At 35.4% G+C, this 22,496-nt stretch overlaps 1 protein-coding gene across 3 annotated transcripts; it reads right to left on the reverse strand.

Moving 5' to 3' along the window:
• Positions 1–940: 940 nt before the first annotated feature.
• On the reverse strand, positions 941–13,808 carry LOC107731361 (phosphoethanolamine N-methyltransferase 3-like). Of its 3 annotated transcripts, none has more exons than XM_016542420.1 (12): positions 13,561–13,808; positions 12,047–12,287; positions 10,944–11,099; positions 9,997–10,133; positions 7,627–7,784; positions 7,350–7,544; positions 6,044–6,133; positions 5,754–5,843; positions 3,253–3,375; positions 2,598–2,729; positions 2,298–2,414; positions 941–1,236 (listed from the first exon to the last, which is right to left on the reverse strand). In XM_016542420.1, the coding sequence occupies exons 2-12, from the start codon at positions 12,271–12,273 to the stop codon at positions 1,126–1,128; spliced, it is 1,536 nt and encodes a 511-aa protein (XP_016397906.1). In that variant the 5' UTR covers positions 12,274–12,287; positions 13,561–13,808; the 3' UTR covers positions 941–1,125. The 3 variants fall into 3 exon arrangements, with proteins under 3 accessions (XP_016397906.1, XP_016397907.1, XP_016397905.1); XM_016542421.1 differs by lacking the exon at positions 13,561–13,808 and adding an exon at positions 13,279–13,460 and having other exon boundaries at positions 12,110–12,287; XM_016542419.1 differs by lacking the exon at positions 13,561–13,808 and adding an exon at positions 13,279–13,460.
• Between the last annotated feature and the right edge of the window lie 8,688 nt (positions 13,809–22,496).

Consider the following 22,496-nt stretch of genomic DNA (forward strand, 5'->3'; position numbering starts at 1 on the left):
CTGGGTTAAATATAACCCAGTGCTGGGTAAAATAGGGACAAACCCAGCAATTGGGTTGTTTTGACCCAGTGGTTGGGTTACTACCCAGAAGGTAACCGCTGGGTCAAAACAACCCAATTGCTGGGTTTGTCCCTATTTTACCCAGCACTGGGTTATATTTAACCCAGCATTTTTTTAGAGTGTATATATTTGGAACAATACTGGTAACCAAACAGTGTCTGTGCCCCATGACTTCCATAGTATGGAGAAGAAAAAACACTACTGGAGTCAACAGGGACAGAAATTTTCTGGTGGTTACGAATATTCTTCAAAATATCTTCTTTTATGTTGAGTAGAACAAAGAAATTCATACAGGTTCAGAACAACTTGAAACTGAGTAAATGATGACAGTATTTTAATTTTTGGTTGAATATCCCTTTAAAATCTCATAGCCCCCCTAAAAATGGCCTAGCGACGCCCATGGGCGCTACCGATGTCCGTCAATCTACTCCACAGCCAATCACGGGCCCCCTCCTTGCTCGGGCCCCGGGGCTTCAGCCCCGCTTAGCCCAATGGTTAATGCGGCCCTGCACACACACACACACACACAAAAACATACAATTTGTTGTGTCTGTGTATTTTATGTTTTGGGTAATATAAAAAGATCATATATGATTACACTGACCAAATCATGACAGACAGACATGATTTTCTCTGTAAGGTTTCTCTGAGATATTAAGCTTAGCTAATACAAAAATGTGTCTTGGAAGATAACTGCAGATATTATTGTTTTATTTATTTATTTATTGTATTTTTTTCTGTGTTTATCTGTAGTTACTATTAAGGTATAAAGTTCACTGTGTATTAACAGCTGTTTACATCATAGATTTTGACTTTGAGGAATTTGATCAAACACATTAAAAGCCCAAGCATATACAATCAAAACAACAAACTAATAAAATAATATAGAAAAGTAGAATTTTATTAATTTATGCTGCATAACAGTATGTCGGTCTTACAGCTCTGATACTCAAAGCTTGCGCACTGTTGTGCAATTCACAGAATTAGATAGAACAGTGAGTTTAATATAGCATCTGAAATATATTGATTTGAATTTGATCATTAGTTGGATTGTTCCTCTCTCTCTCATTCTTTGGTGGCATAGAAAAGCCCCCAGCGTTGGTCTCCAGTCTCACAGCGCTGCAGTTTTTCTGTCCATCCGTTTACAACGGCATCATAGTCTTCCTGAGAGAACTCCTGTGGAGGAGACAGAGGTTACAAGAGTACACTGTAAGCTGCTTGCTTTCCAACAATATTCATGCAAACTTTAAAGGAATAGTTCACCCAAAAATTAAAAATGTAAGATGTAGATGAGTTTGTTTCTTCATGGGAACAGATTTGGAGAAATGTAGCATTACATCACTTGCTCACCAATGGATCCTGTGCAGTGAATGGGTGCCGTCAGAATGAGAGTCCAAACAGCTGATAAAAACATCACAATAATCCACAAGTAATCCACACCACCAGTCCCTCAATTAAATTCTTGTGAAGTGAAAGCTACATAAGAAACAAATCCTTAAAGGGATAGTTCACCCAAAAATGAAAATTCTGTCATCATTTACTCACACTCATGTCGTTCCAAACCTGTATGAGTTGCTTTCTTATGTTGAACACAAAAGAAGATATTTTGAAGATTGCTGGTAATCAAACAGTTGGTGGTTGCCATTGACTTCCATAATAGGAAAAAAAAATACTATGGAAGTGAATGGCAACCACCAACTGTTTGATTACCAACAATCTTCAAAATATCTTCTTTTGTGTTCAACATAAGAAAGCAACTCATACAGGTTTGGAACGACATGAGGGTGAGTAAACGATGACAGAATTTTTATTTTTGGGTGAACTATCCCTTTAAGACATTTTTAACTTTAAACTGTTGCTTCTGGATGAAATATGTGTCCGCTCAACATAATATTAATTGTGGATTATTGTGATGTTTTTATCAGCTGTTTGGACTCTCATTCTGACGGCACCCATTCACTGCAGAGGATCCACTGGTGAGCAGGCGATTTCTCCAAATATGTTCCCATGAACAAACAAACTCATCTACATCTTGAATGGCTTGCATTGGAAGGTTGAGTGCATTTGCATTTTGGGGTGAACTACCTCTTAAATGAAAGTGAAACATGTCTTCAATGCCTGCAAATGTAGCTTAAATGAAAAGGGAGGGGAAAAGGGAAAATATTTTCTCCAACAGTATGCAAATGTGTGGTTGTAAATGTAATGCAGACGTTACATGAGCAGGAGTGTGTGTTTACCTGTATAAACTCCTCCTTCATCTCCTCGGCTCTCTGCAGTTCAGCCTTTATAACCTGAATAAATTGCTCTGTTCTGTCCTCAGCGCGAACATTACTGAATCCCACCTCGCTCAGGAACTGAAAAACACACACAAACACACTCAGCAAGAGAATAAACAAGCCCTTTGTTCCTGCTCCAGTTTTTTTTTGTGTGGCATATTCAGCATAGTTACCGATATCAGCATTACATAACAGATCAATACTAAATCTCAGTCCAAACAAGCTTTAATAGTACACTATGATTTTATATGAGGTCTGTACTTGTCCGTATCTCTGAGGTGTGTAGAGGATATATCCCCGCTGGTTAACGTAATCCTGAAACGCTGGAGACCAAGGCTTCTCTCCACAGCAGTAGTCACTGATCAGAAGTTTCCCGCCCGGCTTCAGCCATGACTGAAACACACATTAAAAGAACAGTTAACTCAAAATACACATTATTTCATCACTTCTAAGACAATACCTAATTTGTCCAGTAGAGGGCAGAAAACGCACATTCTTTTCTCTTATTTCCTGAGAATTATTTTCCACATCAGCATTTGCTTACTGTACATCACTGCATTTGCCTATTTGGATGAATCCTCCATAGTTCAATACAAATGCAAAGGCTTGTTTTTATAAGCCATACATAATGTGTCACTTATTTGAGTCTTAGTAAAAAAAAAAATAAAGAAGGCTCAAGGGGAAGATAACTGTTAAAACCACATACACAAAAAGCTACACACATATATTCACTGGAACACCTGCTACCCAGTGACAGTATATTTAGACCTACAGCACACAGATAATCATTTGTATATCCTCATACACACACACAACCCTAATGCGCACACATACAGTAAGCTATTTCTGTGACATATGAAGTGACAGACATGAAATTAATGCACACATGCAGGATTTTACTTGTGAGAACACTCACATAAAACTTTCTGAAGAGGTCAAGTTTGTCCCTGATATGCAGAATCGTGTCTCTGCTGTAAACCACATCAAACGCAGCATCAGGAAACCTTCTTTTTGTGGCATCTGACACCTCAAACTGCACCTGCAGAGGAAGGACAGACAGTTACTCTACCATCAGGAAGTGCTGAGCGACTCTCAGAGCTTTCCCAGAATGCAGCTCTGTTCATTCTCAAAGCTATGCGAGTTGAAAGTGTCTGCACTCTTTTTATTTAATATACAACTATTTAACATTTTAAAAGAGATTTCTAAATTTCCTGTGGAAAAACTTAGTACTAGGCTGTTAGGGTGTTGCTATGCAGTTGTTATAGGTGGTTGCTAGGGTGTTGTTTGTGGTTGTCAGGATGTTGCTATGCAGTTGCTAGATTGTTATAGGTGGCTACTATGGTGTTATGGGTGGTTACCAGGGTGTTGCTATGTAGTAACAACCTAGTTGTAATAGATGGTTGCCAGGGTGTTGTGTGTGGTTAACAGGGTGTTGCTATGCAGTTGATAGATTATTATAGGTGGCTGCTATGGTGTTATGGGTGGTTACCAGGGTGTTGCTGCGTAGTAACAACCTGGTTGTGATAGGTGGTTCCTAGGGTGTTGCCATGCAGTTGCTAAGTTGTTGAAGGTGGCTGCTATGGTGTTATGGGTGGTTACCAGGGTGTTGCCATGCAGTTGCTTCAGTAGGTTGTTATAGGTGGCTGCTATGGTGTTATGGGTGGTTACCAGGGTGTTGCTATGTAGTAACAACCTGGTTGTGATAGGTGGTTCCTAGGGTGTTGCCATGCAGTTGCTAAGTTGTTGAAGGTGGCTGCTATGGTGTTATGGGTGGTTACCAGGGTGTTGCTATACAGTTGTGAAACTACTAGTTGTTGTATTTTGCTATGTAGTTGCTAGGGTTTTCTGGGTTGTCAGGGTGGTGCTATGTAGATGCTAGATTAATATAAGTTGTTGCTATTATGCTATGGCTGCTTACCAGGGTGTTGCTATGGAGTTGCTAGGTTGCTGTGGTTACTGATTTGTTTTCTTTAGCAGTTTGATGGGTTTTGCTATGTGGTTTCCAGGGTGTTGCTATGCAATTGCTAGGTTGTTATAGGTGGTTTCTAGGGTGTTGCTATGTGGTTACTGAGCTGTTTTGAGCAGTTTGGTGGGTTTTGCTATGTGGCTGCCAGGGTGTTGCTATACAGTTGACATGCTGTTCTGAGTAGTGTGTGATTTGCTTTGGGGTTTCTATAGTGATCTGGGTGGTTGCCAGGGTGTTGCTATGCAGTTGCAAAGCTGTTCTGAGTTGTTGCTTTTGCTATGGAGTTACAAGTTTGTTATGGTTGGTTGCTAGTGTTTCAATGCAGTTGCAAAGCTGGTCTGTGTAGTTTGTTGCATTTTTTATGTGGTTGCCAGGGTGTTGTGAGTGGTTGTCAGGGTGTTGCTAGGTATTTGCTGAAAAACTCAGTTTACTAATGGCAGTTTCTCCTTCATGGCTCTCTCCATGGCAATATCCACCATGTTTGATGACAGGTCCATGCCCAGAACCTCAACCCCAAACGTCTGTCATTAAAAAAGATAATTCAGTAAGTTAGTAATTAATCGTATCACCACACTAAAATATAGACAAAACAGAATTTCTGTCTAATAATATTTAATTACGGTTTGCTTGTTTAAAGGTCCTGAGAAATACAGACTTAAGTAGAGTGAAACACGTTCTGAAGCAACACATAAACCCATCACACGTTAAATTTTTGGCTCACCTTGGCCATGTAGAAATCTCCACCTCCAATCCCACAGCCAACATCAAGAACCTTCTGTCCAGCGGTCAAGTTCAGCATATCAACAAACTCCTAATAGGTTACAGATTAATATATCAAAGAGCTATACAGTTGTGAAACTACTAGTTGTTGTATTTTGCTATGTAGTTGCTAGGGTTTTCTGGGTTGTCAGGGTGGTGCTATGTAGATGCTAGATTAATATAAGTTGTTGCTATTATGCTATGGCTGCTTACCAGGGTGTTGCTATGGAGTTGCTAGGTTGCTGTGGTTACTGATTTGTTTTCTTTAGCAGTTTGATGGGTTTTGCTATGTGGTTTCCAGGGTGTTGCTATGCAATTGCTAGGTTGTTATAGGTGGTTTCTAGGGTGTTGCTATGTGGTTACTGAGCTGTTTTGAGCAGTTTGGTGGGTTTTGCTATGTGGCTGCCAGGGTGTTGCTATACAGTTGACATGCTGTTCTGAGTAGTGTGTGATTTGCTTTGGGGTTTCTATAGTGATCTGGGTGGTTGCCAGGGTGTTGCTATGCAGTTGCAAAGCTGTTCTGAGTTGTTGCTTTTGCTATGGAGTTACAAGTTTGTTATGGTTGGTTGCTAGTGTTTCAATGCAGTTGCAAAGCTGGTCTGTGTAGTTTGTTGCATTTTTTATGTGGTTGCCAGGGTGTTGTGAGTGGTTGTCAGGGTGTTGCTAGGTATTTGCTGAAAAACTCAGTTTACTAATGGCAGTTTCTCCTTCATGGCTCTCTCCATGGCAATATCCACCATGTTTGATGACAGGTCCATGCCCAGAACCTCAACCCCAAACGTCTGTCATTAAAAAAGATAATTCAGTAAGTTAGTAATTAATCGTATCACCACACTAAAATATAGACAAAACAGAATTTCTGTCTAATAATATTTAATTACGGTTTGCTTGTTTAAAGGTCCTGAGAAATACAGACTTAAGTAGAGTGAAACACGTTCTGAAGCAACACATAAACCCATCACACGTTAAATTTTTGGCTCACCTTGGCCATGTAGAAATCTCCACCTCCAATCCCACAGCCAACATCAAGAACCTTCTGTCCGGCGGTCAAGTTCAGCATATCAACAAACTCCTAATAGGTTACAGATTAATATATCAAAGAGATTGAGAGAAAACAAACCATTAATTATTCACTAAAATGATGAGATAACACTGAGAATTAAGAGATCAGTAGTTCTCCACTGCTGAGCCATGAGCCAAAAATGAGGAATCCTCAAAACCAAAAATAAAAGTATATGACAGAAATATTAATAAATTAATTGCTTAAATTGTTAATAATGTTATTACAAATACTTTAAGTCTGGTAAACACTTTTGGTACTTTGTTTCTGAAAGTTACATAGTTACTCCAATAGGTGGCGACAAGTGACCATATTATAATTGAGTCAATAATGATTCATTTAAATTATCGTTTCAAAAACCCTATTCATTCAGGAAGGAAGGAACGAAATAAATAATCTTTATTAATGAGTCATTAAATTATTTATTTAACTGATTCATTCAAAAACGCATATTTATTTACGAACGAAACAAGCAGCTGTCTTTACGAATGAATCCTTGAATCATTCATTCAACAGCGATTCATTCTAAAAACCTCGCTTTAGAATCGTTTAGAAACGAAACAAGCTGCTGTCTTAATAAACGAGTCATTGATTGAATCATTCAGTCAACAGATTCATTCAAAAACATACTCACTCGGAAACGAATTTTCGTTTTTATGAACGAATTTTTAGCATAAATCATTCGACTTATTCATTCATTAAAAACGTATTATTCATTAAAGAAACGCCTATTCTTTCAGGGTGGAATCATTCATTCAACGATTCATCTTAAAACAACTCATTGAACAATTTCAAATTTTGCTCCGTTTTGCAGCGGCTCTGCTGTGCCTTGGTTTGGTAAGTGGTAATATTGTATCTAAATATACTTTACTCAAAATGAACACGTTGTTCACTGAACTGCTGGACTGTTATTATTATGTAGCCTAACTTATATTCATACACTCAGAAAAAAGGTAGCCTACAAAAGCTATCACTGAGGCAGTACCTTTTAAAAAATACTAATATGTACCATTTAGGTACTAATATGTACTCTTTATGTATTATTATGTACCTTTATGGTACTAATATGCATCTTTTATGTGTATTAAAGATAAATGTACCTTTCGAAAAGGTAGATTGTAGATTGTAATTAATAATAATAATTCTTCTTTCTTTCTTTGTATTTTTAATGAACTTCACATGGCATTTTTTTAAAGACGTATGACCCTACATATTCTGCATCCCTGACCTTTGTTGTGTTGAATCCGCCTGTGCTGACGTATCCTGATCCGAACATCTTCTCGTAACGTAAGATTCCTCTTCTGGTGTACTGCTGGTTATCTAGAAACTCCTGGAATGTGGAAAAGCCGCCCTGATGCTGCTGTACAGCATCACGACGAACTTTCTGCATGAGCCAACACAACTGGTTCTGGTTGTTTTTCATCTAAGACAAAGAAATCATTTCCATTTCAGTTTATTATACAGAGTTCATGTCCTTAAAATAATTTGCTGACTGACTGGTTTACCTTCACATAGGTCTGAACTGTCTTATTGAGCACCATGTCAAACCCGTAGTATTTCTTCTCTGTCTGATCTGATTCGTCCAGCAGGAGTGACGACATCAGGTGGTTGTAGTAAGCAGGGCTTCTGTAGTGCGTGGGGTTAAAATCTCGCTTGCAGTCACCTGTGGACGTAAAAAAGACATTAAAATTGATAGAAAATAATCTTCATTATGCTACTCTAAAGCTGTAATAAAAGTAATAAAGCATGAGGATCAGTGCGCGCTATATGAGGGTAATTATAGTTAACTAAAACTTTTGTTACTTGAAATAAAATAAACTTGAACTCAAATAAAATATGCAAATAACTCAAATAAAATATACAAATAAAACAACTTTAAACATATTGAACACATCACAGCTAATTGCCAAGGCAGCATTTCTCATGTTCATATAGTTTAACTTGATGTACTAAAATAACTGAAACTAAAACTGAAATAGAAAACTGTACAGACATATGTTAAACAAAATTAATAAAAATAAAAAAACACAACAAAACAAAAACTGAAAATCTAAACATATGTACAAAATATAAAACTAATTCAAAATGTTAATAAAAAATATAATAGCATCTCAGTTATGCTAAACACTACACTATATGGAAGAATATATATATATATATATTTGTTCTAGTAATTGTTAACAATGCAGTAACTCATTGTGTCTCCCTTTTATTTTTGAATGATAAAGCCCTACATTTTTGTGTTTAATAACGTTTTAGGCTCCAATAATAATAATAATTGTAATAAACTATGGTTAAAGTGTTTATCATTTATTTGCATAACTATAGATTCTAGAAATACAGGTTTGTCACACTAAGTGCTTATTTATTCGTATACGGCCCGCAGTGTCTTTTAGTACGGCCCGCTGGATCATATTAGACTCGGATGATCAATTTGAAAAACATTTGAAAAGCAAGTCACGTAAAGATTGCTTTAAGTTTATGATGTTAATACTATCTCCAACCAGGAGAGGTCGCTATAGTTTCCAGCCGCTCCCCTATTCATTTCAGCGTAGGACGTGCACTAATGTAAACATTCATTAACATTAGCAAATAATAAATGAAAAACTGACCATGAAAACAGTATTTTCAAGTCAAGATGGTAAACAGATGATCTTTTTACCAAGTTCAAGGGGATACCCATATGTTTGGAAATCTGTATTTTATTTAAATCGCCATCACACTACTGCTCACAAACAACTGGGACGCCAGAGTTGCTCTTGCCTCAAATTTCAAAGGTAAAATTCATAGTCAACAAAAGCTTTTTGCCAAATGCATGACAGAAATGTTTGCACTGGACTATGTTCTTATTAGGGTTTCCGCGGGTCCTTAAAACGTCTTCAGTTAAATTGTTTACATTTAAGGCCATGCAAACTCTTAAATGGTACAAAAGTCTAAAATATAAGAGGTCTTTGGGGACGGAAAGACAAGAATTGCTATATGGATTAATATGACGATTAAACTTCAAAAGGCTACGATTTCACTGAATAAACTTGAGCGCTGCAGTCAGCTGTGTGTACTGCGGTTACCGGGAAACCACTATATGGGCAGTAACGAAAGTGACACCTGCTGGCAGAGAACGAATTTGCTTTTTCAATAAGCCCATCTGCTATTTTTGCTACATATTTTTAAATGTGAACCAATGGATCGACAAAAAGCTAATGCACTAAGATATATTTATATGTTATTTAATATAATAATTAACTGATAATTGTTTAAATTAATATAATAAGTGATACTTTTGACTCATCCCTTTTCTTAAAAAAATTGTTTAAAGGCTGAAATGTGAAGTGCAGATCTTAAAAAAGGTCTTTAAAGGTCTTAAATTTGATTTTAAAAATCCTGCAGATACCAGGTTATTTTATGGTACCATTTAGAATAACTTTTTTTTTTTAAATTAAGCCCTTTTTAACTGTCCTTTTAGGTTGCTTTGATAATGTTCTGTAGGCAACTTATAAAAAAAGGACCTCTGTATATTTGTTTGTTGCAAATTTACAGACAATGCAATTGAGATGTTTACATTGGCTTGTCGGTGTAATATTTCTGTTCACTGACAACAAAGTTTTCCTTCTGAATTAGCATAACTGCACAAGTTTTATACTTAATAAAATCTTTAAAAACAAATGACATTAGTTATACTTTAATTTCCTTCAATAAAAAGGAAACTGAGTAAAACGGTGTAAAAGGTGTGTGGATATGGATTAGTAATCTGGCCCCTTGGTATAAAGGAGAAAAAATGCTGGCCCTCGTCACTATCAAAGTTGCCCATCCCTGAAATAGAACAAAAAGAAATCACTGCCATTAAGTGTCAAATTACAGGGTATTGTTTCTCTAACCTGACTGGTGAAAGCAGGACTCCCTGAAGAACAGGTAGCCGCCTGGGCGGAGCCACATGAGGAACTTCTCAGCCAATGACTTCAGCTCCTCATCACTCAGATACATCAACAGCCAATTAGAGAAGACCACATCCAAACTGAAAGAGAAAGTGTCAGAGAGATGAAGTGGAAGATGGAGAAAGACATCAAATGAGATGGGATGCATCTTCTCAGATCTTTTTATACCCAATGAAATTAAAATTGAATAATATAATCTAAAGCAGTGGTTCCCAACCCTGGTCCTGGAGGCACCCCAACACTGCACGTTTTGCATGTCTCCTTAATCAAACACACCTGATTCAGGTCATCGGCTCGTTAGTAGAGACTCCAAGATCTGAAATTGGTGCGTCAGAGAAAGGAGATATGCAAAATGTGCAGTGTTGGGGTGCCTCCAGGACCAGGGTTGGGAACCACTGATCTAAAGAACCTTTTTATGCTATAAAGAACCTTTTGAGGAATGGAAAGATTCCATAGATGTTAAATGTTCTTCATGGAACCATCAATGCGAAGCTGTGCACTCTTGTACACTAACAGCTGACATTACACATTTACTGTCTTTCTTTTCTAGGAAAATGGACCAAAAATACTGATGACTCCTTAGGGGTGTATCCAAAGTTTGGCCAATCAGTGCTTTTCAAAATGAGAATCATAGCAATGGCACTCTTAGCCTTTCATTCTTGGTCTAACACCTAATTATTCATCTTAATTCTTCAAGTCTTTTGCCATTAATATCTTTTTGTCTTTGTATATAATCATATAAATGATTATATACAAAATTTATAGTAGTTATTGAGATTGATGTGGTTTGGTATTGGTAAAATGTGCTTGGAAAAAAATACGATCAGAATATTGGCTGGCCTAATAATTCTGCACGCACTGTAGCTGTGTTTATAGGGCTGAATATATACCTGTTTTTAGGGAAGTCCAGCTTTGTGACATCAGCTTGGATGAATTCAGCGTTGCCCAGGTGACTGTTGTCCTTTTTGTTCTTTTCCACAAACTTCTCCATGAAGTCCACAGCGGTCACGTGACGGGCCTTGCCAATGAGGTGACGAGTGAACCGACTGAAAAGAGCAAAGGTCATGATAACAATGCAGCAAATAAACCATGCTTAAAAGCTTAGTACTGGCCAAGAAACAGATTACCTAACCATTTGACCCTTTGATTAGATTTCCACCAGATTTTCATCATTTTGATTAGACAGTTTCACTGGGACATATAATTGTATTGCTGCATATAATTGTATACTTGTATACAATGAGTATTGTTGAATTAATGTTCCTTGTTTGTCATTTCAACTCATTTTTAAAACTCCTATCTTGCTGAATCTCATATAACTTCAAAATGAATTGGTTCAATTATTTTAATGAGTTCAAGTAATATAAAAACTAGTGCTGTCAAACGATTAATCGCGATTAATCGCATCCAAAATAAAAGTTTTTGTTTGCATAATATATGTGTGTGTTCTGTGTATATTTATTATGTATATATAAATACACACACATGCATGTATATATTTCAGAAAAATATGTTATGTTTATATATTAAATATATTTATTTATAATATACATTTTATGAATATAAACATGTAAATACATGTAAATATTTTCTAAATGCGTGTATTTATATATACATAATAAATATACACAGAACACACACATATATTATGCAAACAAAAACTTTTATTTTGGATGCGATTAATCGCGATTAATCGTTTGACAGCATATGTTAAAACATATGCTGCCATGAATTGATCTCGTAATTTTTTATAGTGTTGTTTGTATATATCTGTAATATCTTGTAAATAATAAGTATAATTTGTAAAGTGTTCATACATCATGGTAGTTTTTGTTGCAATGCCTTCAGTTTATGATGATTTTATTTCTAACATGAAACCTATTTTATTAATTTCTTATTTATTAGTCTTATTTTCTTTATGCAAAACGTTAACTGCTATTTTGTCTTTTGATTTCAGGGTGAAATATGACTTGGACTTGTATGTATGGTTCACCCAAACATCAGAGATCTGCAGGTCTCTTCAGAATCCAAAGTCAAAGACAATGTGATCACCGACCCGATTCCAGCACCAAGTTCCAGCACATCAGAAGCAGCCAGAGAAGGGAGCAGGGAGAGGATCTCTGGCAGCTCGTGTTGGGTCAGTTCCTGAGCGTTTGAATCCAGCATCATCTCCTCTACTGTTGCAAACTTGGAATGTTCCTTCCAGAACTCCGTCATCATGTTTCGCACGGTTTCTATGGAGACAAACCCCATCAGGTAAGGACACTGAGGATATTTCTGTTTCTCTAGATTTTCTGTTCATGGTTACCTTTACAAAAATTGACTAAACTCTTTAAAAAAAAAAAAAAAAAGGTTTCAAAGGGTTTTTTCGCCACAATGTCATATAAGATCAATTTTGGGTTCCCCAAAGAACTTTTCAATGAACATTCGAAAAGAAGTGCGAAGAACATTTTCCCACTATAAATAATCTTTTGTGGAACGGAAAGATTCCATGGATGTTAAAGATTCTTCATGGAACCAGAGATGTCAATACATTTTTTAAAAGTGTATATTAATTCTGCACATCTTCAGTCCATGTTTGTGAAAAAATGTTAAGCAACACATTGAATAAAATATGAAATTCTGAAGTAGTTTTGTAGATTAAGTGTATTTTTTTGGTTTATATTGCATAATTATTATGTAAAATAAGTGTTAATTTAAATTTAACAAATCTAATTTGCTTATATTACTTATATTATATTATTATATTGTTTTTCAGAATTATATCTTTTTTTAATTATATGTTCTCCAGATATCAGGCCATTTTAAAAAAGGGTCAATCTCCTATATACCATATCGCAAAATGTATCTACAATAATAATTAAAAGTCCAAAAATGATCCAAGCATTATTTTAAAGTTTTACTCTGTAAGACTAAACTGATAGATGTCTCAATACTGAGATGGTGTTCAAATAAGTTTAATGTTATCATCTCACACAAGCAATATTTGACAAAATACTGGCATTGGGGGAAAAAAAAATCTCACCCTGACATCTGTATTGGCCATTTAAAAACCCAATGGTGTCAATCCCTAAATACCAATTTGCTAATTAAATCCTAATTATATAATTCCAAATTACATAACTCCAAAGTGAGTTATATTTAATGAAATAAGTTAAGTTTAATTTCATCATCTCATTCAAGCAATATTGACATGGGAAAAAATGCCATGTGTTTTTGTCTTACCTTTTTCCATACCAGTGAAATAGAATAAAATAAAACAGCAAAACGGAATATAGAGATATAAATCCAACTCTTTTCCACCAGAACAGTTTGTTCAGTCAGATTGTAAGTCTCTTTAAGCACTCATGCGCGCTGTCCTGTCCGGGTCTGTATTACTCAGGAGGACTAATAAACCCCGCTGACCACTAGGGCGAGGGGAGGAGAGCTGCGCTTTACGCAATAATAATAATGCTACTAAAATCCAGGGGGGTTACGAAAGGCAGTGATGGAACGGGATTCCCTTACCTTAAGCCCGGACTGGATGCGCGTTGCGTCAGGCTTCGTTCACAGACGTTTGGAAAGGGAGGCGTCAAAGCTGAATGAGACCATATCCTTACGCTTTCTGATTGGAGAAATGGAGACGAGAGAGACGCCGGTATGTCCCTCCTCGGGCTTATTAATGGTGATGCGGAATTATGAAACAAGCGAAAAACGTAACGTGTAATTAAAGCTCTCCGCGCGCACTGGCTTCTGCTGGAAAAGTGCTAACGCACCTCGTGCGCGCTCTAGACAGGAATGCGTGCTCGTTACGCAATATTGCCTCATGCATTCTGGAGCCAATAGCTGTTAAACTGAAGAGAGAAACGTTTAAATGAACAGCCACCAGTTAATATGATAATTAATGTGTAATTCAATCCCTTATTGCGCTGTTTGGTATTGTGCTCATGTTGGGCTGTATTTGTGTTGTTTTGTATTATATTTTATTTGTTTAATGATGAAAGCAATCGTTTTATATTCCATGTAGCAGAAAAAGATTCCACATAGCTGAAAACCAGAGGTATAGTTGGCATGCCACTCTAGTGAATATATTAATAATATAATTAATGTACCTTTTTTGAAGGTGGTTTTTTTAACGTTTTTGAAAGATTTATTACTAGCTACATAAAAAAAGAATAAAGGAATGAATGAATAAGTAAGTAAATACATTTAAATGAAAAGTAACACCCAGGGTTATTATAATGAACTGAAACTAAAATATTACTAAGTAACTAACACATATGTTGTCATAATTGGAACTTGCCTTTAAATATAAAGTAACATGCTGGTTTGTTATAATGTTATGACACTAAAACTAAAACAATACTAACTGACTAACTAAATACATAGCTTGGGGAAAAAAAGAACTGAAATTGTATTTTGTTTCAGCTAGTTGCCAAGATTTAGTTGGCAATATTTCTAATTTTATTTTCTAACTTAGTATTTTTTTTGTAATTAATAGAAAATAAAAAAGAAATGTCTTTTCTAATTCTAATTAATTTATTATTAATTTCTAATTAATTTATTAGAAAGTTGGCATAATTGGAACGTGCCTTTAAATGAAAAGTAACACCCAGGGTTATCATAATGAACTGAAACTAAAACAATACTAACTAACTAACTAACTAATGTACATTGTCATAATTGGAGTTGCCTTTAAATATAAAGTAACATTCTGGTTTATTATAATGTTATGATAATGTTATAATACTAACTAACTAAATACATAGCTTGGGGGAAAAAATATTTCAAATTTTATTTTCTAACTTTAAGTTGATGTTGTAAAATAACTAAAACTAAAATAAAAATAAGTAAGAACTGTAAAGATGTGTTTTTTTTAACTACCAAAACTATGAAAACGGGAAATATAAAATATATTTTTAGAAATTAATTCGAAATGTTAATAAAAACTACAATATCTCATGTCTATTAGCATGACACATACTTTACAAATTAAAAATATGTCCACCTGCCCTGAGCTGATGTTTATAAAAATACCCTTATGATAACCACATGTGACAAAAATATAAAAAAAGAACAAAAAATAATACTTTTATTCGGCAAGAATGCATTAAAATTGATCAAAAGACATTTATAGTGTTGCAAAAGATTTCTATTTCAAATAAATGCGGTTCTTTTAAACTTTCTATTCACCCCCAGATCCTGAAAAAAAAAAAAATATTTCCAGAAAAAAATATGAAGCAGCACAACTGTTTTCAGCATTAATAATAATCAGAAATGTTTCTTGAGCAGCAAATCAGCATATTAGAATGATTTCTGAAGGATCGTATGATGCTGAATATTCAGCTTTGCATCACAGGAACATTTTACAGCATATTACAATAGAAAAGAGTTATTTTAAATTGTAATAGTATTTCCTAATATTACAGTATTTTACTGTATTTTTGACCAAATAAATGCAGCTTTGTTGAGCAGAACAGACTTCTTTCAAAACTGATCCAACAATTGAACAATAGTGTAAGTCTGTGATTTTAAATACAATACTATAAATCCACTTGGCCTACTTAACAATAATTTAGATCACGTGGCTATATGATGTTTAAAAAACAGCTTGACATTGTGACTCTGCTCACGGGCTTAAAATAATATGTCATTATGACACCAGTGAAATAATATAATAGTGCTACTCATGTCTAAATATATCATCTAGCACTTTTTATTGAGATACTGGAGATAAAACAGAGTTCAGCAAAGGACAGATGATGTAAGAGCAAGACATGCTGTTCATTAACCCACCACAGGGCACAAACTCACAGAATGCCACAATTTTTCATTAAAATCATCATTACTAAACCAAAGTCCAAAATACATTACAAAACCAACCAAAATTAAAATACAAAAATACATTGGTAATGTATTACATAAGAAAAATACAGACACGCACATAGACGTTCATGCATCATAATTGTATTTGTATATGTTTTATACTACTGTGTTTTGCTGTGAGGTTTTGCATATGTTTTATTGTGCTATTATTGTTACGCTGCAGGGTTGTTCTGTTTTTATGTGTAAGAATTCCACTGTACTTTCTTATATGGCAGTAAACTACTAGTATTATATTACTAGTCTAGTTTACATTTGTCATCGGTCCAACACGCACCTGAGTAGTGTAAACATGAGATCATAGTTCAGTGATCAGGTTGGCCTGATCTGGACTCTCAGCGCTGGACTATATGGTGTGATGTTGATCATAGTCTTTTTTTCCTCTGGGATTTGAACAGATTATTCAATTGTCACATCTCTGTGCTATTTAAACCACTGCACGTGTTAAACAAACAGTTGCATAAGCTAATGATTCACACGGAAAATGATTTCAAGACCACGTTTCAGGCCGACAGATATTTGTGCTTTTACGTGTGAAATAATTGAAGTTCCTTCTTTTGTTAAAGTGCTTTTTAACACCCATGCGATTTATTTTCTGGAATAATTTGGATGCAGATTATTTGATTGTAAACCAGGAATGATTGCAAGGCAATTAAAATGACATCATTGGCAAAATGTCAAATCATTTTAATGTTTTATGGCACGTTAATGTTAGTTGAGGTTGTCAAATGGTTTAACCCGCCTCATTATATTCTTGATTGTATACAGTAAATATCTTGAAAAATAAACCTTATGATTTTGTATGCTCGTGTGTATTGAATTAATCCAGTCGCAGGGTTATTATCATTAACTGAAAGTAAAACCATAAAAATTGTGTTACTTAAAATGAAATAAAATTAAATTTGATCAACTAAATACTAAAATAAATAGTAAAAAAACTAAAATAAAATGAATAAAACTATATAGATAAAAAAAAACGAAATCTAATAAAAATGACATCAAATGAAAACAGAATATATATAATTCAAAATATTAACAAAACAATATTAACAAATAACAGTGTCTAATTAAATCATACCATTTAATTAGACAGTTAAAAAAGTATATGAACTCTGTGTAAATATGAATATTGCATTTGTGAAGAGCCTTATTTCTCACTGACTAGTTCAGGTCTTTATTAGATCTGTGTAGCAGCAGTAGATGGCAGCATATCTCCAGCTATTTTCTCAAGAGGCTGTCACAGTCTTCCATGAAGTTAATCAGATTTTAATTGTGCACTTAAACACTGACCCCCCCTCTGTGTGCACTGTACTGGAAGTTTAATTGAAGATTAGTGTGTTACAAGTCATATTAAAATTGGATTGGCACTATGATGACAGTAAATTCAGTGTTAGCGCTCCACATAGCTTGGAAATCAGATTTTGTTGTTTACTGCCTCTCACACACACACACACAAGAAGTATTGGCCTTGGTTCAGGCAGATCCTGCAGTGTACGCTGGTTTATTGCCGTCATTTATTGCTGTTTTGGGGGGAAGGTGCGTTACTGGATAAACTACACACCTCAGCAAAAACACCGCAGTTTGTTTGGCTGTGCTGCTAAATGTGCAAGAGAGAGAAAATATGTGAAACACACACACACAGAGCGAAGAAGAACGGTTGACTGAACATTACTGTAAAACAAATTAATGATCTTGCGGCACTAAATGTGCCGTTCCGAACAGCAGAAGCTCTTTATTTTCCGTTGACTGAACATTATTGGGTGGAAAACAAAAGATGCTACAGCACTAAACGGCCCAGGAGCTGCACAAACTAACATTTTTAGTGTATGATCTTGCACAACGTGCCAACACAATGTTTACTTTTGAATGTTCTCTGGACATTCTGAAACAATAAGTAGCCTAACGTTTAAAAAATTTTAGACGAACACCAAATGTTTCGGAACATTTTGCCAGAACCATAGTCTATACCTAAAGGTCCCATATTTGACACCTTTCTGGAGTTTTATTTTAGGTTTTGATGTCCTTAAGAATATATATTTGCAGTATACTATACATGTTAGATGTAATCCACCTCATAGTTACAATCCTGTCAGATCGGCCATCCTTTGAGTGAGAGTGTAACGTTACTGGTCGGCCGATCTGGTTTCGTGGTTAAAGTTAAACTTTTCGACATGTTTCCATGTTGTCCTTGCTCAGCAATAGCATGGACGCGATGTTGTCTGGGGGTTTGGCAAAAGGAGAGTGGGACGGTGGGCGGTGCTCGGGGTGGTGACTGAAGGCGGTGACTGTGTAGTTCTGACGTCAACTTTTTACGGAAGTCACAACGGTTCCTGAAAAATCACAGCTACTTTAAGCAGGCTGTGTGAATTTTACTGTGGACTGACTATTTTGAAACTTATATGGTAGTTACATAGCACCTAGACCTCAGTAATCGTGAAAAAAGCCAGGAAATTTCAGTTTTGACAATATGGGACCTTTAAGGTCTTTTCACACTAAATTTTCGCACGTTAAAAAATAAATATGACCTTACGTTGTGTCAATCACGTTTACACACTGCCTCCGAAACTATTGTCCATCATAAAAAAAATTCGGATCAGGTTCGATTTTCTGTTTTCGCATCCGTAGCAAGCATTTTGATAGGAAATGATGATGAAAACGAAAAAAAAAAACATACAAAAATTTTGGTCTCAGTGTGCAAGAGTCTTTACAGTTAGGAGTTTGTTTAGGCTATATCAATAACCCTCAGTATTATCAGTTGAAATAATGATGCTGGCCTTAGAAAACAGCTTTAAATATGCTGCATATGTCATTTCATTGTGATTCAGTTCAGGTAGCACCTCAAATTTCCACATAAGAGACATTATTTAAGGAGAGAGTGTGACTTTCCATATAACATCATGTTTAACATTTAAACTAACGAGGGGAAAGAGGAAAGACATATTTCCTGGATAGATGCACATGACAGAGTTTACACATCATAGCATATACCAGTCCAAGGACAGACAGCTGAGATGAATGCTGACAGAGAAACAAACACAGACATGTCATATTGACACACCACACGTATAACCCGTAAAAAAACTCTTCATCATGTCTGTTAGAAAACATCTCAAGCATTCAGCCGTTATGTGTGTTTACTGCACTGGAAAGATATGAAGGCTTTTCAAGCAACTGTCACTGAGTTTAATGGGAATGCAAACGGTTTGTATCATCCAGCTTTACATCCAATCACCTTGACCTGAACATGTCTAGTTTAATAGCACAGAGGTTTGAATGCCATAAGGAGAACTTTGTTGAGTACTAAAGTTTGTGTACGATTGCACTTAAAGGAATAGTTCACTCAAAATGAAAAATCTGTAATCATCAACTCTCAGGGTTATTATCGTTAACTAAAACTAAAACTGTTCATTACTTTAAACAAAATGAACATTAACTGAAATAAAATAAAATATATAAAGTTGCCAAGGCAACATTTCTCATTTTCATTTAGCTTAGTACTGAAATAACTAAAACGAAATAAATTAAACTAATGAATGCAAATAAAAAGGGCCCTCCAAAAAAAAAAAAAAGAAATTGAATGAAAAAAAAAAAAAAAAGCGAACAACAGCATCACTAAAACTTTAACTCAAATCAGATTGAGTATAAAATCTAAGTATTTATACAGAAAGTATAAAATCTAATTCAAAATATTAAGAAAAACTAATAAATCAATGATATTTGGTAGAATTTCCATGTTTCATTATCCCTTTAAACTATGACCAATAGATCATTTTACATGCTTGTAATAGTGTAACATTTTGTAGACAATTCATGTTACAATGAATCCAAGCAACTTATGCATTCCTGGGATTCGAACCCTTGACTTTGACCGTGCCAAACAACAGAAAGCTGCTTGGTTTGAAAGTGAGTTCTGCACTTTAACGTCACTACACTATTGACTATCCACCTTATTTTTCCCGTAAGAGCGGCCGTGGCCATTTGTAAATTTAAAGGGGTCATATGATGCTGCTAAAAAGAACATTATTTTGTGTATTTGGTGTAATGAAATGTGTTTATGCTGTTTAAAGTTAAAAAAACACATTATTTTCCACATACTGTACATTATTGTTTATCCTCTATGCCCCGCCTTTTTGAAACGCGTCGATTGATCGTTATTTCCATACAGTGGCATTGAACCAGAAGTCTCGCACATTGACAGAAAACGGCTTACTTCCGCATTGAAAAATAAGGTGGATAGAAAATGGTTCTTTATTTGCCTGCGAAAATTCACCTAAATGCTGCTAATTTGACCGCACTTGTGTTTGGTGTTGTTTGGTGTGATTATCGCAGCTGGAGAGTCAAACCTGTGAGGTTTCCTTCAGTATTTCATTTGGCATGGTACCGACAAAGTCCAGCATCCTACCGTGTGTTTAATTAGTCTCATTTTGTTTGCACCACAGCTGTTGAGTAAAAGATGCTGTTATAGCGCCGCGCACACGTGTCTGCTGGGACTGCTTTTAAAGCAGGTGGTTTTACTGCAGTCTGTTTCTCTGAAGAATCACCTCATTCACTTTCAGAGTCTGTGACAGTTCTTCAGCTTCTTTAATCGGCTGTTTATGCAAAGCAGAGCTCTGTGCACACCGCTGCGGATGCACACCTTGTGTGTGTGTGTGCGCGTGAGGTTGTATTGGCATTAGGTATACAGCTTTAAACGACAGCGCCAAATGTTGCTTACTGGTCCTTTGAGAATCACAGATGAGTGGGTAGAGTCTCTTTTTCTCTCTCTTTTCTCAGTCTATTTACACATGCTCTATTATGAGTCTGTTTTCTCTCCTCGTGTCTCAGAATAGAAATCTGTTCACACGTATAACGTAACAGAGAAAATGTGCTGTTAGAGTAACATATTGTGCTAATAAAGTGTCTTTAAAGGAAAAGTTCGGCCAAAAATACAAATTCTGTAATCTTTTACTGACTCTGATTTAATTTCTTCTGTCCATACATGTTCAATGCAGTTGTTTTGACAGAAGGAAACGAGATACTCTAGTTTCAACATTATTTATTCTTCAGACCTTCATCATCATATTTATGCAAAGTGACCCACATTTGGTTTTTGAACACTGAAAATGTGTACAATTTAACGATTTAGAAATTAGAAATAAATTTAGAAATTTATTGAAATTCCAATATCTCTGTAACTGAACCATGTAGGGCCTTAAAAATGAAGATGCCAAAAGGAAAGTTAGTCAAGACCCAATATCTAAAAGGGCATTAAGATATCTTTAATACTTCCTGAGTTACAGGCTTGCAAACTTTGGAGAAAAACTAAGAGAAAAAGTGCTCTTTCACAATTTTTAAAAGGTCGCCATTGGCACATAATGCAACAAAGATTGCTAAGGTCAACAGATTGTACTAATAGACCTACAAAATCGTGGATTACTCAGTAAATACACTGAACAAAATTTTAAACGCAACACTTTTGTTTTTGCCCCCATTTGTCATGAGTACAATAATCATGCTGTCTATTCAGCATCTTGATATGCCACATCTGTGAGGAGGATGGATTATCTCGGCAAAGGAGAAGTGCTCACTAACAGATTTAGACAGATTTGTGAACAATATTTGAGAGAAATAAGCCTTTTGTGTACATAGAAAAAGTCTTAGATCTTTGAGTTCAGGTCATGACAAATGGGGGCAAAAACAAAAGTGTTGCGTTTATAATTTTGTTCAGTGTATGTATCCGTGGCATTTAATATTTTGGCTTTTATCACTATACATGTTTATCTTTCTTCAGAAAAAATCTTAGCAAAAGCAATAATTTGAGCTGGGGAAGTTCGAGCATGCCGCTGCATCATTACGTAACGTCTGTACACATGAAGAAGTTGATCCGGCTAGTAGACTATATCGCTTGTGAGGATGCTGCAGGTGGCGGATCATTTATAGCCTTTCCTCACAGCAGCTGGAATAATAAAATTTATCATTTTGATGGCGGATTGTAATCCAGAAGGGATTATGTGTTTATGAAACACATGTAAGTGACTGAAATTAGATTATATTTCAGTTTTAAATGTGCATCTGATTACAGATAGCTTACATGGGATTACACAAGTTTTGTATTTTAAAAAGGAAACAGTTTTACGGAAGAATAATTTGCTTTTTGAGTTAAAAGATTTTTTATATGAAATTCAAATGGTATGACAATTATAGATTAGACTGTACAGAAATTGAAATTACACGCTACTACAAACTACATGTAGTCACGCAATGCTGATGTTGTTAACATTAACAATTTGAGAACAAAGTATAACAATAATAATAATTTGCGTGGTTTGATGCGATATGAGCTAACCGATTGTTAGATTTAATCACCATTGGTAGCTTGATTTATTGTAATGCTTTTTTCTCAGTTGGTCAGAACAAAAGTGGCAGACTAGTTAGGCTACTTGCTTGTTTTGATGACAATATCCAGTGAAAATTCTTATTTGGGTCATACTTCCAAGACGTAGGCTATAGTCTGTGATTCTAAAGTACAGTATCCACACCAGTGCGGTGACTGTGCGGTAACTTAACGGTAATGTTAGCAAAATATTCTTAGAACATATTTT

This window comes from Sinocyclocheilus rhinocerous, unplaced genomic scaffold (genome assembly GCF_001515625.1).
Source record: "Sinocyclocheilus rhinocerous isolate Xijiao unplaced genomic scaffold, SAMN03320098_v1.1 scaffold939, whole genome shotgun sequence".
Taxonomy (NCBI): domain Eukaryota; kingdom Metazoa; phylum Chordata; class Actinopteri; order Cypriniformes; family Cyprinidae; genus Sinocyclocheilus; species Sinocyclocheilus rhinocerous.